This window comes from Adelges cooleyi, unplaced genomic scaffold, assembly GCF_023614345.1.
Source record: "Adelges cooleyi isolate 19-005CV unplaced genomic scaffold, UGA_ACOO_1.1 ACOO_flye_CR_arks_rails_tigmint_CR_PRNA_9, whole genome shotgun sequence".
NCBI lineage: Eukaryota > Metazoa > Arthropoda > Insecta > Hemiptera > Adelgidae > Adelges > Adelges cooleyi.
In genome coordinates, this window is record NW_026096579.1 from 1,072,129 (window position 1) to 1,088,741 (window position 16,613).

At 28.9% G+C, this 16,613-nt stretch overlaps 2 protein-coding genes across 2 annotated transcripts; one reads left to right on the forward strand and one right to left on the reverse strand.

Moving 5' to 3' along the window:
* Positions 1–1,346: 1,346 nt before the first annotated feature.
* On the reverse strand, positions 1,347–11,826 carry LOC126846851 (enkurin). The gene is made up of 5 exons (XM_050586668.1): positions 11,706–11,826; positions 4,063–4,314; positions 3,066–3,328; positions 2,512–2,652; positions 1,347–1,635 (listed from the first exon to the last, which is right to left on the reverse strand). Exons 2-5 carry the CDS (start codon positions 4,283–4,285, stop codon positions 1,438–1,440), a joined length of 825 nt encoding a protein of 274 aa, XP_050442625.1. The 5' UTR covers positions 4,286–4,314; positions 11,706–11,826; the 3' UTR covers positions 1,347–1,437.
* Positions 7,597–16,353, forward strand: LOC126846850 (inactive hydroxysteroid dehydrogenase-like protein 1). Its single transcript, XM_050586667.1, has 6 exons — positions 7,597–8,109; positions 12,625–12,747; positions 14,508–14,618; positions 14,787–15,007; positions 15,687–15,914; positions 16,021–16,353. The coding sequence occupies exons 1-6, from the start codon at positions 7,944–7,946 to the stop codon at positions 16,129–16,131; spliced, it is 960 nt and encodes a 319-aa protein (XP_050442624.1). The 5' UTR covers positions 7,597–7,943; the 3' UTR covers positions 16,132–16,353.
* Positions 16,354–16,613: the final 260 nt, after the last annotated feature.

Genomic DNA, 16,613 nt, shown 5'->3' on the forward strand with positions numbered 1-16,613 from the left:
AAGTTTTGAGAGAAGATTATGAAGATTCTTTAATACACACATATAACGACAATTCTAACTACAACAGTTTTAAAAGTTTATTTATCAATAATAGAATATCATTATATGTTAATATTACTATCGTTATTTATTATTCATGTATTATTATTATTATATAATACAATAATTATTTTTGGAAAAATAAGTAACTGTTATAGTATATAGACGTGATATTGATATATTTTTAACTGCATGCAGTAGTAATAAAACAATGAATGCATGTACCCTTAAATAGTAAAAAAAACCCTGACTGTTATGCTTTGTGTTGCTATGTGTTTTATAATAATATTGCAAAAATTCTAGTTCTGAAAAAATAAAATAAAGTTTATCTTTGAAAACATTAGTTTTTACATCAAATCGACCATGTGATTAACATAATATGTATAGCAAATTGAGTAAGTGGAATGTTTTTAGTAGCAAATAACTAGGTGTTGGATTTTAAGTTTGCCAAACAAGTTATGTATGTGGTAGACGAATGTTGTATAATATATATTATACTATATGATATATCTCTTGAATGAAACGTTTTTTTTTGTTAGGTACTGATGAATTTGCAATACCTTAACGAAAGTCGGTTATTTAAGATGCCCCCGGCACTCGTTTCTCTAGACCCCTGACCTGACCCGTCTAGAAATTATTTTAATCTTATTCACTATTGTATTTTTGTACAATGTAATTAATAGTAATGCTGTTACATAATAATAGAAAAGGGGAGGATTCTTAGATCTTATTAAATAGTACCAAAACAATATACTGCTTAATATAAATTATGTGTACATAAATGTAAGTAATGTTTGGTTAATAAATGTGTTGTACCCGATGTGCATATTAAAATATTATCGATTTTAAAATCAACGATTGAAGTAACGTTGCAGTGTTTAGTGAGGCAACCTTTTTTTAACAAAACAAATGGATACTTAGGTGGTCACTATACAATATAGAATGTGAATTCTAAATGTCGAACTTAGGTAATAGATAAAACTGAAAATGTTAATAAGTAGTTCAGGCGAGTTTATAAAATTTGGTCGAAAGCAACCACCTAATGTAATTTATAGATAATGATGTTTGCATAATATAAATTATATATTACTCATGTTTTAACACGAGTCATATAATAATAGCACAATTATCATATTATAGTAAACTAACATGTAATATTACAGTAATAACATGATTTTTTTAATCATTTATATTGGTATAAATTATTATTAAAACATGAAAAACCACTTTTAAAATAAATATTACATATTGTAAAGTTAACAAATATCGAAACGGTAAAAATGATAAATAGCTCGCAGTTTTTTTTTGGTAACAATTTTAATCAAATTCGAGTTACAATATTGTTTTTTTAAACGTAAATTACCAAAACAGCGAATCATTATATTTTTTTTCTGTTTCTCATTCAACACTTTCCCCGTCGTCGGCATCTCGGCACACGTAAAGAGCTGGACTTCTCTCCAATAGGTCAATGTCTTTTTCTAGATCTTTTAGCTGTTTTTCTAACATAGTTTTTTTTTTCATCTTCGGTAACGTATCTGTTATCATAGGCAGCAGTTGGAATTCTTTTTGAAGTTCGGCCCAATTTATTTTCAGACCCTGTTTTTCAATGGATTTTTTTCAAAATGTAACGTAATAACCAACACAATAAAACTATTATGCTTCAAAAATATTGTGAAAATTATTTAAAAATATTTTTCGTCAATAAGTCCAGTGTTGCCAGACGTACGGTAACTACCGTACATAAAATATGAATTGATGGATCCTGATACTGTATTCGTGTACGATAATTCAATGTAAATTACGGTAATTTTGAAGACATTGTACGTTAATCTCATTTTTGAATTCTGGCAACACTGTCAATAACATGTTCACAGTTATTAGGTGCTATATTTTAATTATTTAATTTTTTTTGTTTGTGCCTTATGGAAAATTATTTAAACATAATTGTAGTTTTTTTATTACGTATGTATTATTTATACCTACTCCTTACTTATTTAAGTTCATCGTGTTCCAAAATTCATATAACTGACAATATTTGTTTTATGTTTTATGATGCAAAACTATATCTGACATTATATCATACTAATATAATATTTATAGGTCAGTTATAGATTTGCATCATAAAACATAAAAATGTCAATCATATGAATTTTGGAACACGATGAAATTAAACGAGTAAGTAATAGTAAGTAGTAACCTACCTAACAAGTCTACGACCTGTTAGGTCAGTTGGACAACTTTTGCTCAAATTAGAAACAAAAGTTGCCATCCTGGGCAAGTGGTAAGTAGTAAGTATATAAAATTATTTTTGTGGGAAGTAATGTAAAAAAAAAAGATTTGGTGGATAAAGAAAAAAATGGTTTTAATGGTTTTCAAACAACTATAGAAATATACCTATTAAAAGTTACAAAAAAAAAATTAATTATAAATTTTGTTAACATATTAAGTACAAAAAAAAATGTCACTACTCACGTTTAATAATTTATTGCGTTCATGTTCGGGTATGTATCGCAATGGAGGCTTAATAGCTTTTATCCGTTCGTTTTCCATTATTCTGGCCTTCTCTTTTTCTTTGTACATTTTCAAAATGTAAACAGGAGTCTTGCCGAAATTCTTAAACAAAAAATATCATAATTTGTACTATATCAGATGTACCATAAGCAGGTATAATCAATCGTTTTATGAACGAATAATTGATATGAGCAAAAAGTATTGTTTTAGCTTGATACACTAAAGAAGGTCATTTTTCTTGAGGTATGCATGTTTACTATAGTGTGTATAGAGTGTACTTTATGTCAATCTTTATAGGAATGCTTTTTTTCTTACTAACAAAATTTGGGTTTTATAGAATTTATTCGTAAAATAATGACATAAACAAAAAAAATTAATTTAAGTAGTGAAAAGGCACAATTATACTTTCAATTAGGTACTTAATGCGTGATGTTCATTGAGTTATCAACCCTTTCGGCCAGCCCAACCAAACAGCAGAGTATTTTAACTGGCCATTATTGAAAAGCTGTTTTTACCTTTTTTGAAACATACGTGGGTTCTAGACCAGCCTCGTCTAAAACGATTATATGGCCATTTCTAGTGTCTTGCACTCGGTGTTTGGTCAGAGGAGGTACTTTTCGAATAACGTCCACCATGTTGATCTGTTTGATATTTTTCCGGATCTTATTTTCGTTAGGGTCTGGCAACGGTTTCCTGGGTATCTTTTCACAGCCCTCGGCTATTTTCTTCTCGGCCATTTCCTCCAAAGAGCTCTTCGGTCGTGTCACTTTGGTCTTTTCTGAAAATCGCATATGCCATATAGGTAGGCGTTTGTGACATAGTACACACTGCGGTCACCCAATTATAACAGTTTAAGGGAACAAAATTAATATTATACATTAATTTTTTTACAAAATATACTATTTAAATGAATTTATAAAAAAATCACTTTAACTCTTGCAGCACCTAAATAATATAAAACAACTTTCAACCTATGGCAGGGCGGGGTGGTCAACATTTTCATTATTCGCTAATATTTTTTTTTCACTGTGGGTAAATATAATATAGTACCGACCTAATGCTACATTAATACGCATTAATACACTATTAGGATGCAATCATTATAAATCAAAATTATAGTTTTGTTATGTTATAACAAGTTTGTGTATTAAATTGTAGCGTTTTGAATGTGAGTTGAAATTAAATTTAAAAGATTAAAACACATACCCCTAGTGACCAGCAAATATGTAATAATAACAATAATAATAATCAAACACAATTTGACTTTCTTTTACAGTCTTTTCTTAGTGTCTCGATATTTTGAGTTTTTAATTTTTTAATAACAAATAATAACATTATTAATAGGTAATCAAACAATTTACACATCATTATAATTTATCCATGCAAATCTTGATGATGAATTAGTTAAACGGACAATAATTAGTAAACAATTTTTTTTTAAAAAACGTGTTTAAACCTTGTAAAAAAAAAAAACAATGAAATTTAAGTTTTTTGGTCAATGTATGTAATTACCGACGAATGGCCTGACCACTTTTCTCGTGTGCTTCTTCAGGAACCGCGTCGGTGGATCCAACTGCACTTCGGCATACCCCATCGTCCGGTGACAATCTTTGTTCGCCTTGAACGCCCTCCTGATCGAGTCGGTGTACACGGAACGGTACATGGGCGGTTTGACCACCGGCGTCTTGGGTCTGGGTATCAGACGTTTAATATTCTCTTGGCACTCGGCGGGCATTTCGAAACAATATGGGTTTGTCAAGCTAACTGAAATTCACAACGACTAGTTGTATACATACAATGTAAAACGCGAAACAAAACAAATATGATGTAGGTAGAAATAATTGTATGTTGGATCAATTTCGAAAAGCCTTTTTGTCAACAAGTCGAAACGTCTCGTTAGCAACGCGCCGCGCCGGTTGTACATATGTAACAATATTGGAATAATACTTGTACATTTTTCTTTACATAAAAAATATTTTCTGAACATAAATAAATTTGTATTTTTAAAGGCTGACCGGCTTTGTCCGGATGCAAGCTCTCGGGACGCCCAAATGACCCATATACAAATAAATGTGTACACGAGTTATGTCAAAAAGATCTGCAAATAATAAATATTATTTGTTATATTTAATAACATAATATGTTGTAAAGGCGAATAAGAACTAAACTGCCAATGTTCCCATATTGAAATTTTAATACTATGTATAAAATATATAAATTAATTAATACTTGATTGAAATATAAGCATTATTCCTATGTTTGAAGGGATAATTTAAAATCATTCGCGTTCAAGTTCAATAGTTAGAAAACAACAATACACTGTTTTTTTCAATCATGATATTCTTTAATTTTGTTTTTACTTATTTTAGTTCCCCTTTTAAATATTCCCCTGTAACAAAAATAAAACTACCTATTCTCCTCAATAAATAGTAAGTATATAACAATTAATAACTAGTAGTAGTTAATTTGATGGTTATAACTTATTTTGGATAATTTAATATAAAAATTAAAACATAGTATTATTGGTATAAACTGTGACCAAAATTTGGGTCACGACCTGCGCGGTTGGGCAATTCTGTAATGCGGCCATGTTTTAAATATTATTATTTATTATATTATATTTATTAATGTTGTTTTTTTTAATTTTCTTGTTCTCAAAAATTTGATAGTACTAGACCTCAATGCACGTCTTAGAAAGGCTACATTTAGTACTATAATTATAATTTAAGGTAGTACGAGGTGATATTTATGTAAGTTGGGATGTGGGGGATATTTAAAAGTATAATATGGTGGCGCTGGTAATTGTCTGTTTAGCAGATGAATTTTGGATCCCGTTGGGGTTTTTTGGGTTTAGGTTATTTTTGCCAGCTTTTGCATGTGGGCAGTTCAATATTTATATCTGAGATACTTACTACAATCGTTTGGCTGCAGCAATTCTCTCTACACAACATATTCAAATGTAATTTGTCATAATCTGATTTTAAGAACGTGAGCATTAACATTTTATTTTTTTTAATATATATATATATATATATGTATTTATAAATTTAAATTGCTCTCTAATGCCAAAAACAATTAAAATATTGTTGTTTACACAAATTATTATGTATTCTTAAAAGCTCGTTAAAATAACTCGTCACAAATCGTAGTAACAGCACTGATTTTTTATTTTGTTCATAGGTGTATTTATTTATTCATTCAAACACTTAATCTCTGTCCCACCATGTTTTTCATATTTAATTTTTAATTTTCTATTTTTTTTAAAGAAAAAAAATCCGAATTATTCATTTATTCCATTCATGGGGAATTCTTAAAAAAAGATGAATAATACGGATAATTAAAGTTGAATTAAACTAAAAATATATACACTGATTTACTATTATATGGAGTAGATGTATTATTAAGTTTTTACTATTTATATAGAAATAAATAACAAGCTCTTCGCTTAATACGCTTAGTTGTTACTGATTTAAACCGTTTACTATATTTTGTATTATTGCTTCAGTAATTATTCTGAAATAACAATTATGGATAGTTTCATTTACATATAGTATCGCAACATTGTAAACAACATATTATTTAGCATAAACAAATAAAAAATTCAGTTATAAGGTAAATTACTCAGTGTTGGCACTAATATAGTTAATGACATAGCAAAATCTAAGCATAGCAGAAACTAAATCTGTCTAAGTAATAATAGAGTACACGAATAAAAACAAATATGAGATGTATTTAATCAATCGGGTAAAACATCATGAGTTATCATGTGTATTACCATCAATTTATTACAGTTTAATAATAATATTTTTCATAGGTTCCAAAAAAAAGAGTTTGATAATTCATATCGAATTATTCTATTTATTTTTTGTAGATCCGTGAATAATTAATTAATCGTGAACAACGCATTATTAATAGAACGAACAATAAAATTATTCATGAATAAAACTGTATTATTCATATTGTTAATTGTATTTAAAAATCTAATAACGTATGTAATTAGATTTCGAATTGAAGTCAACAATTCAATTCACTTCAATTCGAACGTTATAATCGCAGACCTCTACGGATAGAATTACCAAAAAGTGCCAGAGTACATATTTAAACTGAATCATTGGCGTAATTAGGAATTTGTCTTAGGGGGGGATAGACATTTTTTTACATATAAAATACAAAATACCAAATTTTCAAGTAAAGTGGTAGCTAGGATTACTATTTTATCAAAAATCCTAAAACTAATATCTAAGTACACAAAACTATTAAATTTTGCTTTAAAATTCTACAAAATTTAGTAATTGTACAATATTATAATAAATTCTTCAAAATGTAAATATTGAATATATTAAAGTTAAATTTTATTTTTTAAATAAATAATAATTATTAAAATATTGAATTTATTTTGTTTGTAGTATACTATAATGTACATTAGGGTGGTTCAAAACATTTTTTTAAAATTATTTTATGTTCTTCTCTTGAGAATATATTATTTGGATGAAATGCTACATTTTGATATTTTTTTTTAGATTTTTAAACCCATTCCTAGACGTGGTTCGGGTCAATTTTATATCAAAAGTTTATTTTTTTTTGTTCAATAAAAAAATTCTTCAAAAAAAAAAATTATATATGAAAATTATCGGCATAAAAAAAGAAACAAATGTTGATATTCACTTGATAAAAAATTACGAAATTGCTAACTCTAACGAAGGGGTTTAAAAATCTAAAAAAAAATATCAAAAATTATCTTTTCATCCAAATAATATATATTCTCAAGAGAAGATCAAAAAAATAATGAATACATTTTTTTTTTTTGAACCACCCTAATGTACATAGCTCTTTTTTTGCGTACTGTTTATAAAAGATTACTAAATTAATAAATATAAGTTCTGGGGGGATCTATTCCCCCCCCCCTTAATTACGCCCCTGGACTGAACTAAAAGCAGTTTCCCAAAGAATCACAAGTGACAGACGATGTTAGATAGCCGGTAGGCAATCGTATACGTTTCACAGAACTTTCTCCTTGTAAATAATTTCACAACCGTTGTGGCTGTTTTATGGTCCAAAGCGGTTACAGCCGCCGTATATTGTGATATAACACACGGCGACCGTTAATGCGGTTACCACCTCCACCATATGTACACTCTAACGAGAAGCCGGCTCGAATCGACCGTTTTGGCGTACGTTTAAATCTTTGGCGGCAGTCTGTGCGAGCGGCGCTTTTCGATTACTTATAATAATATAGTTATACTCGTAACAAAAAGCCGGTCAGTATCGTTGGTTTTTTCGAATACTCGAAAATTCGAGACAAACGTGTCACGACATGGTAACATTTTTCAAGTATCGAGTAAGTAAGTATTATTAGTGTATAACAAACGTACCCAAAACGTTTGGCTATCGCGATGACAGAGCCAATTGTACTCGGATTCGCCGTTGTCGGTTTCGTGGTCACGCTGATACTCTTGTGCGATGCCCTCCGCGAGATTGCCCAGGGATTCGCGGCACACTTGATGCCATTGTTGTTCCACGACCAAGTCGGCTTGGACGTCAAATACGGAAAATGGGCAGGTTTGTCGACATCACATCACATAGCTTTCACAATAGAATATAAAAATTATATCTTTGGTCACAGGCAGAAAGGGCTAAATTACATTTTTCACACATTTTTTTTCCCCGTAGATTTAAAGCTTGATTTTTGCTGATTTTTTTTGGTTCAATTGGCAAAATAATTGGTAAGATTGACTTAAGCCCTCTCTACCCGGGACCAAAGATATAAATGTATTAAATTATGGAAAACAATCTACAGGAAATGTTTACAGGAGGATTATTACAACTAAAAGTGATAAAACCACCATCAAATAAACGCTCCGGTACAAATTTGTAGATGGTGCAAATACAAAATTCGTTAAAAGTATTGTAAAATCAGTTATGATGCGCTTCACATTATATTTTGAGTATTGGGGAGGATTAGGGTTGGTTGGTCGTCTGTCTATAATAATCTATTGCCGTTGCCTGTAATTTTTTGTTTGGTTTTTGGTAGTTTCTTAAAAAATAATTGCCTACGATATAGCTTTACTCTAGATATACTTTAGTTTAATTTTTAAACATTAAGCCTAAAAACTACATCTAAAAAGCCAAATACAGAAAAAATTTTCACCCCTTCTATGTTTTCCTCTTCTGATATTTTTTTGGGGTTTGTTGACTTTATCGAGAGTACTGTATTAATTATCTATTTAAAAATATCTATCTACTCGCTACTTGAAGAAATTGATTCAGTCGTGGTTTTAATAATAAAAATAATTTTTTTATTTGTGTTAGTTTTTGCGATTTTTAAAAGAGATATTGAATAGATTGAAAATAGAATGTTCAAATTGTTCTCTTGTGGAATTTTATAAAAATCACTTATTCCTTTTTGGTTCTCACCTCTTCATGTGTAGAAAAACTTACAGTAAAATGCTCTTTAAATTGATTACTGTATTTTTTTAAAAACTTTTTATAGTTTGTATTTCAGACGAGTCAGGCAATTAAGATACAGTAATTTGATTTGTTTCATAATATGTGAGAAAAAAGTCAGGGGATAAGAATTGGCTATTTATAGCTAATGTTTTTTTATTACTGGTAAATGATTTTGTATAAAGAACAATAAACAATTACAATAATAATTAAAATAATCCAATTTGCAATTTTAAAACTGGAAATAAAAATAAAAATTGTAAAATGTCATATAATTTACTTTGTTTTCAGTTAGTCTTAAACTATAAACCGATTATGTTTAATGTATTAACAAATTAGTTAACCGTCAGTTTTGATAATATTATTACCATTTACTGGCTTACACGACAAAAGTGACAATAATAAACTGAACGTTCAACACCAACACCATAGATCATAATAGACACAGTACTCGACACTCGTATACTCATTAACTTATTCAAATATAAGAGTGGGACAATTAAAATGGATCAAACGTTTATATTAAACATTAGTAAATACCCGAGTTCAAATTAGAGACATAACCTATCAACTTAGAGTAAAGGAAAATATCACAAATTCAGTGTTAAAACGAGTAAGAAGTAATTTTACAACATATGTAAACATACATAATATTCTATGGCTAAAAACCTCTGAGAACACACAGGAACAAAACCGTATTGATTAATTTATAAACCTACTTATCATTTCCTACTCGGCAATATTATAGTACTGGTATTCATTTTTATAATTTAAAAAAAAAATCATAAAAACTGTTTGTAAGACAGAGTTATAATTAGGAAAATTTGTAATTAACCGATTTTAATATCTAAATAACAGTCATAAAAAATCATTGCGCAGTAGGTTAGAATAATGACTACCTATAAATAATAATTTACAAAAAATCGTAAACCGAGTTAAATTAAAAAATTGTTATAACCGAGTGAGACATGAATAATTTATATGAATACCAAAGTGTATTAAACACGAGTCTTCGCAATTGTAATTCAGCATGTACGAACACTAACAAAATAAAGTGTTGTAAACACATTATGTAGGGAAAATATTGGTTGTTTTTTATAAAACAAGTTTATACACGGTTTCAAGGGCAACACGACTTCCTCGGTGGTGTTTGATCCGCAGTTATAAAATGTGCATACAAATAATTGTACTAGTAGTTAATACTAATTTAGGTACCCCATTGAATACTATAGCTCCTTAATAATATTACCAAACATCTTCAGGCGGATTTTTTAAATTAAATATCAGTTTTACAGCGGGCTGCAGCTTACCTAACGCTAACCAAACGAGTTTAGAACCCGAGAAGGAAGTATATACATTAGTCAGGCCTGGCAAGTAGCGCGTTCAGGAAAAGAACCTGTTAACAGCTGAAAGTAAAACTGTAGGAATGGAATTGAATGTAAAAGTATGTTGTTTGCTGTTTTTTTTTTAAACGTGAATTGAAAAATGAGGAAATGTATTTTTAATGAAAATCAACAACTGTGGTGTTGGAGTTTAACACAACAAACGCGTTTAATTATTATTATTCTAATTTATTTAAATTCATTTATGCACATGGCGTATCATTTATGTGTACCAAAGTACAATACGATGATAGATATTATATTATGTATAATATATAAATATTATGTACACTGTAGTCAGTGTATAGGACAGACTAACACGCCATAATAGTCAATATATTACATTTTAAACAACAGCGTAAACAATAATTTTATACAGTGTATGTAAAGAATGCCATATTATTATTTTTTTTTTTATAAATTCATAGTAAAATGGAAAATATATTGTTTTTTTACACGATACAACAATAGTGTATTCTCGATTTTCAATACTATAATAGTATTCACGACTCACAAGTATATGGCCACATGCAGTGAAAGTATACAGAATCATATTGCGTCAGCGTTAAACACTATGATATAATATGTAATGCACTGTCATGAAGACGGTCGGTCGTTGACCACTGTCACAACTCACATATAATATAAATAACAATTGTCATGCAAAATATAATGATACAATGTATTCTCTTTCCAAAAATTAGGTCAACGTTTTAAGATGACACGCATTTTCTCAGAAAATACTAATCATTTTATAGAGTTTTTCTTTTTTAATTGAAATATTAGCTTATAATTATTTATTTCTACAGTTACTAGAATCTTAATATTAAATAGAACTATAAAACTTGAAATATTACATACAAAAGATGAATAATTTAAGATTAATTATTTACAACTCAAAGCCGGACTCGTAAATAAATATTATGAAAGATTTAATAACTTTAACAGCTTTAAGAATATTTTTTGAAATTGTAAAATTTTTTATTAGTTCTCAAGCTAGAATTTTTTATACAAAAAAACTAAATTTCCCATGTTAATTAAATAAGAAAAAAACCAACGAGAAAGTACTTGAATTAAGCTAAGTCTTAGGGATTAATTATTTAAATTAGCTACTATCGATTGAAATAGAAGGGGGGGGGGGGGGTTAGTAAAAATAATTCTTTTTTAAAATACAGTTTAAGGTGTATATATATATATATATATATATATATTGTGGGAAATGACTATAAATATGTTTGCAAAATGATCGATGAATTTTATTACACCAGCTCTATTAGTCATAATAATGATTACGAATACATGTTATTGTATAATATTTAAGATACTTACTAATTATTATATTTTCGCTGTGAGCTCAAGTTACAAAATTAAAAATCGGTAATAATTTTTAATCGGGTTAATGTTTATTTTTGCATTTCTATCATATACTGTACACACATACCCATTGAAGTGTTTATTTGAAAGTAGTTTTTTTTATTTTCAGTTGAATAATTCCTGTAGAACTCTGACCACCCCCCTCCCGTCCCAATAATCAGTAGCATTAACATGTTCACTTAATTTTACAAATTATAGAAAAGTAAAAGAGCTTATCATGTTTTCAATTATATTTCATATAATATGATGATGCTATATGATCATCTTAAGTGGACATTGACACAATATTTAAATCTTAATACAATTATAAATTATCATGTCCTTAGATAGTATACACATACAGTTGCATCTTGATATAACTTGATGTGCCTACCTATTTATAAATTACGTTTACAATAAAAATATGTATATTAACAATTTTGATAACCAATACATTTAGACTTAATGGTTCTTGTATCAGTTGATGCATTGATATTTTTTGCCCATGATTTAGTGTAATATCTACACAAATTAAGAATAAATTACTGTTATATTATATTAAATTTGTATGTTAGCTTTAACGGGATAAAACCATGGATAGCCTTTCAATATGCATTTAATATTGTAATGCAATATATATTTTCCAAAATAAAAAAAAGATCGTTTAACATTTTTTGTATTTACATATATTGTACATGTATTTGTACATATATTATATATATATTTATTTTTATTTTCATTCTTATTTTATTTTTTGTGACCCACGCTTAAAAAGTTTGAAATAATTATTCTTATTCTTATTCTTATTAATAAACCACACGTTTTCTGAATCTAGAGAAATGTCGACCTAAATTAAAAAAAATTACATTTAATGTATTATTTTTTTATGTTACAGTGGTAACTGGGTCTACCGATGGTATTGGAAAAGAATACGCTAAAGCATTGGCAAAACGTGGTTTAAATATTGTGCTAATTAGCAGAAATATAGACAAATTGAATAAAACTGCTTCGGAAATTGGTAAGTAATTAAATATATTGTAATACTGTATAATAATATATTTTTTCGCGGTTTTGTAGTTCATGCCATTAGAAATTGGATTTTCTAAAATATTATTTATCTCACCTCTTATTTTGTTTTCTAAGCGTTATTATGGAAACTCAATTTGAAATTTACACATTTTATGTAATATTATATCAGCTTTCTGAAAAAAAAAGATCAGGACAATTTTCAAATTTTGGACATAATGAAAAAACAACTTTTTAGATTATCAACTTAATTGCAATGATTTCCTGTATCTCAAAAAAATAAATCGAATTTTTTTTTCTGAAAGCTGAGATTATTTTACATAAAAACTGATTTTTGAAGGCCAAAGGTACTACAAAAAAAAATAATAATAATAAATACGTGTCAAGAAAAAACTAGAAATCTTTTTACAACCATGACCAAAATAATAAAAAAAAAAAATTCAAAAACATTTGAGTACACCGTACAGATCTTTTCATTGTAACATACATGCTGTGAAATTTTCGAAAAAATCCGAGGGGGGTCGCACCAAACGTTCGTTCGTATGTGGGTCATTCTCCAAATTTGGTTATCAAAATTTTTCGAAAGTTAAAGTCGATTTATTAAAATTTTTTAATTGTTATTAATTTCATAAAATACATTCATTGAACCTCGTGAAGCAGGCACACACTTAAAGTCGTATTTTTTGAAATGTATCTATTTAAAAAAAAAACATATACTAGGGAGTGACAAAATGAAATAGAAGCTATCATTCCTGAATAACATTTCCTTTTATTTCACGAACAAAAATATATATGCATACAAATTGGGGTCATTTTTAAAAAAAGGGGCAACTAAGTTAAGTTACCATATTAATGTATCGTAAATTGCAACACGACCTATGTGTATTGATTGGTTGATTTAATTTTGCCGCCATTTATATGTTTATCATTTATTATTGTTTGATGATAAGTAAACATAACCGGTTACTGGGTTACGGTAGAGGTAAGTTCCTTTTTAGACAATTGACTAAAATTATTAAAACAAATTTACCTTTTTACAAATCACTTATTTTATTAATGGGGATTGGAAAAATAACTAAAGTGGTTTTATAATTTCAAAAATACAATTTAACAAATGGATTATGCTGTGGTCTATAATATTCTGTATACAACTACTGTGCTAAATTAATAATAATAGAAAATGTTTTTTTTTTTTTAAATAATTATACAACTGAAAAATAAAATACCGTATTTTTACATCTCTGATTAAACCTGAACACACTTAACACTCCTTCTGTCAGCAGTTACAAATAAATGTAAGACTATCTTAAAGTAAATATTTTATATAAAAACTAACTATTTGTCCCTCCTTTGCCCTCATGGTCAGCTTCCATTACTTGCAAGGTTGCTAAGGATAATGGTACCCAATTTTTAAGAGTGCAGTGAAAGAAACCGCTGTTATTTAATTTGTTAAGGCAGAACCTTGGCTTTGTGACAGGGCTAGGGAGTGACAATATTAGCATTAGTTTTTTGTTAATTAGGTACCCATGTATTCTGAGTACCTTAAAATGAGTAGGAAATGTTGTTCACGAGTAGACTAACAAAAGAAAAAAAATCTATGTTATTCAGCCATTCGATTTTTGTAAATCACTCTATGACTGAAATGTTACCGAAATTTGAGAATGACCCATTTGGCGTTTTGACTCATACATATATATATATATATTTATAATAAATAATGATATACTTAATCACTTGTGTTTTGGTGTTTAGAACGAGAATACACGGTAGAAACAAAAGTTATACAAGCAGATTTTAGCAAAGGGAAAACGGTGTTTGACCACATTTCCAAAGAGCTAAACGATATGGAAATCGGCATACTAAGTAAGCACTAAACCAGTGAGAATTATAAGTAATATTCTACTGTAGAATAATAACCTTAATAAATAAGGTCTTCCAATTAATATCGTGTCTACATATTTGTTCACAATAACTGACCAAATGTGGGTTTATTCTTGGCAAAAGCAAAATAAATATGTTTTTTATTTCCAGTCAACAATGTGGGCATGCAATACGCATATCCAATGTACTTGGACGAAGTACCGGAATCCACTGTATGGGACCTTGTCAACGTAAACGTTGGAGCTACATCTCACATGACAAAACTTGTATTGCCCCAAATGCAAAAACGCAAACGAGGCGCTATCGTCAACGTGGCATCCAGCGCAGAGCTCCAGCCTATGCCACTTCTAGCCGTTTATGCAGCATCAAAGGTAGCCGCCAACCCTTTATCCCGCTTGTTAAACTGCCTAAGTTGGCTTTAGAATTAAAAAAATCACATACTCCCTTTAAAATCCTTTAGAAAAGCACCGAAAATATTTACATATTTTCCAACCTGTATGGAATATTCCTAATTATCAATATACGTTAACAAACTAAAAAAAAATATAATAAACCTTTTCCCCTAGAAGGAGGGGTGGCTTTTTCTTTATTTCTCTTGTTCAGGTGTTAGAATAAATTATTAGACTGAAGGTATTTACCTAGGGTGAGAATATAATATTAATATACAATTATTTCAAAAAACTATAGTCAACGTTTATTTTTTTTCATTAAGAAAAAACCAAAGAAAATGGAAAATTACACTTTGGTCATAGCAAAATATTTCCATGTTGCTAATTGAAAGTGACATAACGGGTATCTGGAAAATATCACCTAATGTGTGTGTCTCGTGCGACTATAGTTAAAAAATGTTTGAAATTTTCATCATACATTCTTTATAGGTCAAAACAATTTTTTAATTTCTTTTTGGACCTACATATTTTGATTATTTAAAAAAAAACACTAAGCTATGACATGCCTTTGTCCCTCAATATGCTTCGTCCCACTGTACTTGTTTTTTTTTTTTTGTTATTAACTATTCTATGAACTGAAACAACTCTTTTTGTCGTTAAGATGTACATCAAAAGCTTCACAGAAGCCATACGTATGGAGTACGCAAAAGACAACATAACAGTTCAACATCTTTTCCCGTTGTTCGTTAACACCAAAATGAATGCATTCAGTCATCGTCTACAAGAGACTAGCTTGTTCGTGCCCGATGCCAAGACATATGCCACCAACGCCGTCAACACCTTAGGCAAAGTCAACCATTCCACAGGTTACTGGGCTCACGGTATTCAAGTAAATACATATATTGAATTATTTTAGTATAAACAGAAACCAATGTTAAATTGCTAAACCGCACCTACGTCTTGATGTATTGATTTTTTTTTTTTATACATTTTAGCATTTTTTTATTCGACTTCCTCCCGTGTGGCTGAGAACTGTAATCGGCGAGGCTATGACAAAATCATTAAGGTGCGATTACTTTTCCAGAAACGGATTAAAACTAGAATGAGTTTTTTTTTGTAAGACTCGAGTTGATGAATATTATTTTGATTGTGTCTTTTGGTCGCGTGTTCTTTGTACAATAATTGTTTTGTGAATTTAGTTTTTAAGTTTTTGTACTTACCTATTAATATTATAGACGATTTTTACTATTATTAATTGGGCCCCTCGGCGACAACTAGTGTGGAGCACAGATTATTATTAACTAATTAATAAAAGTAATTACATTTTATACTATTATATATTTACCCCGTGTGTTATGACGACCCCCATTTGGTTCACGTTTATTACTTATACTTTTAAAAACTATGATTGAGTAGGTATATCATTTATATAATTATTCTCGTTTTGATTTACCGTATCATATTTAAAAGTAAACATTTTAATTTGACTATGATGTAGTCTTAGACCTCATGTTCCAAAACAACCGATTTCTTTAAAATCGGTAAAAATGAAAAAAATTCTATCTTTCCCCTATTGAATCGAGAAAAA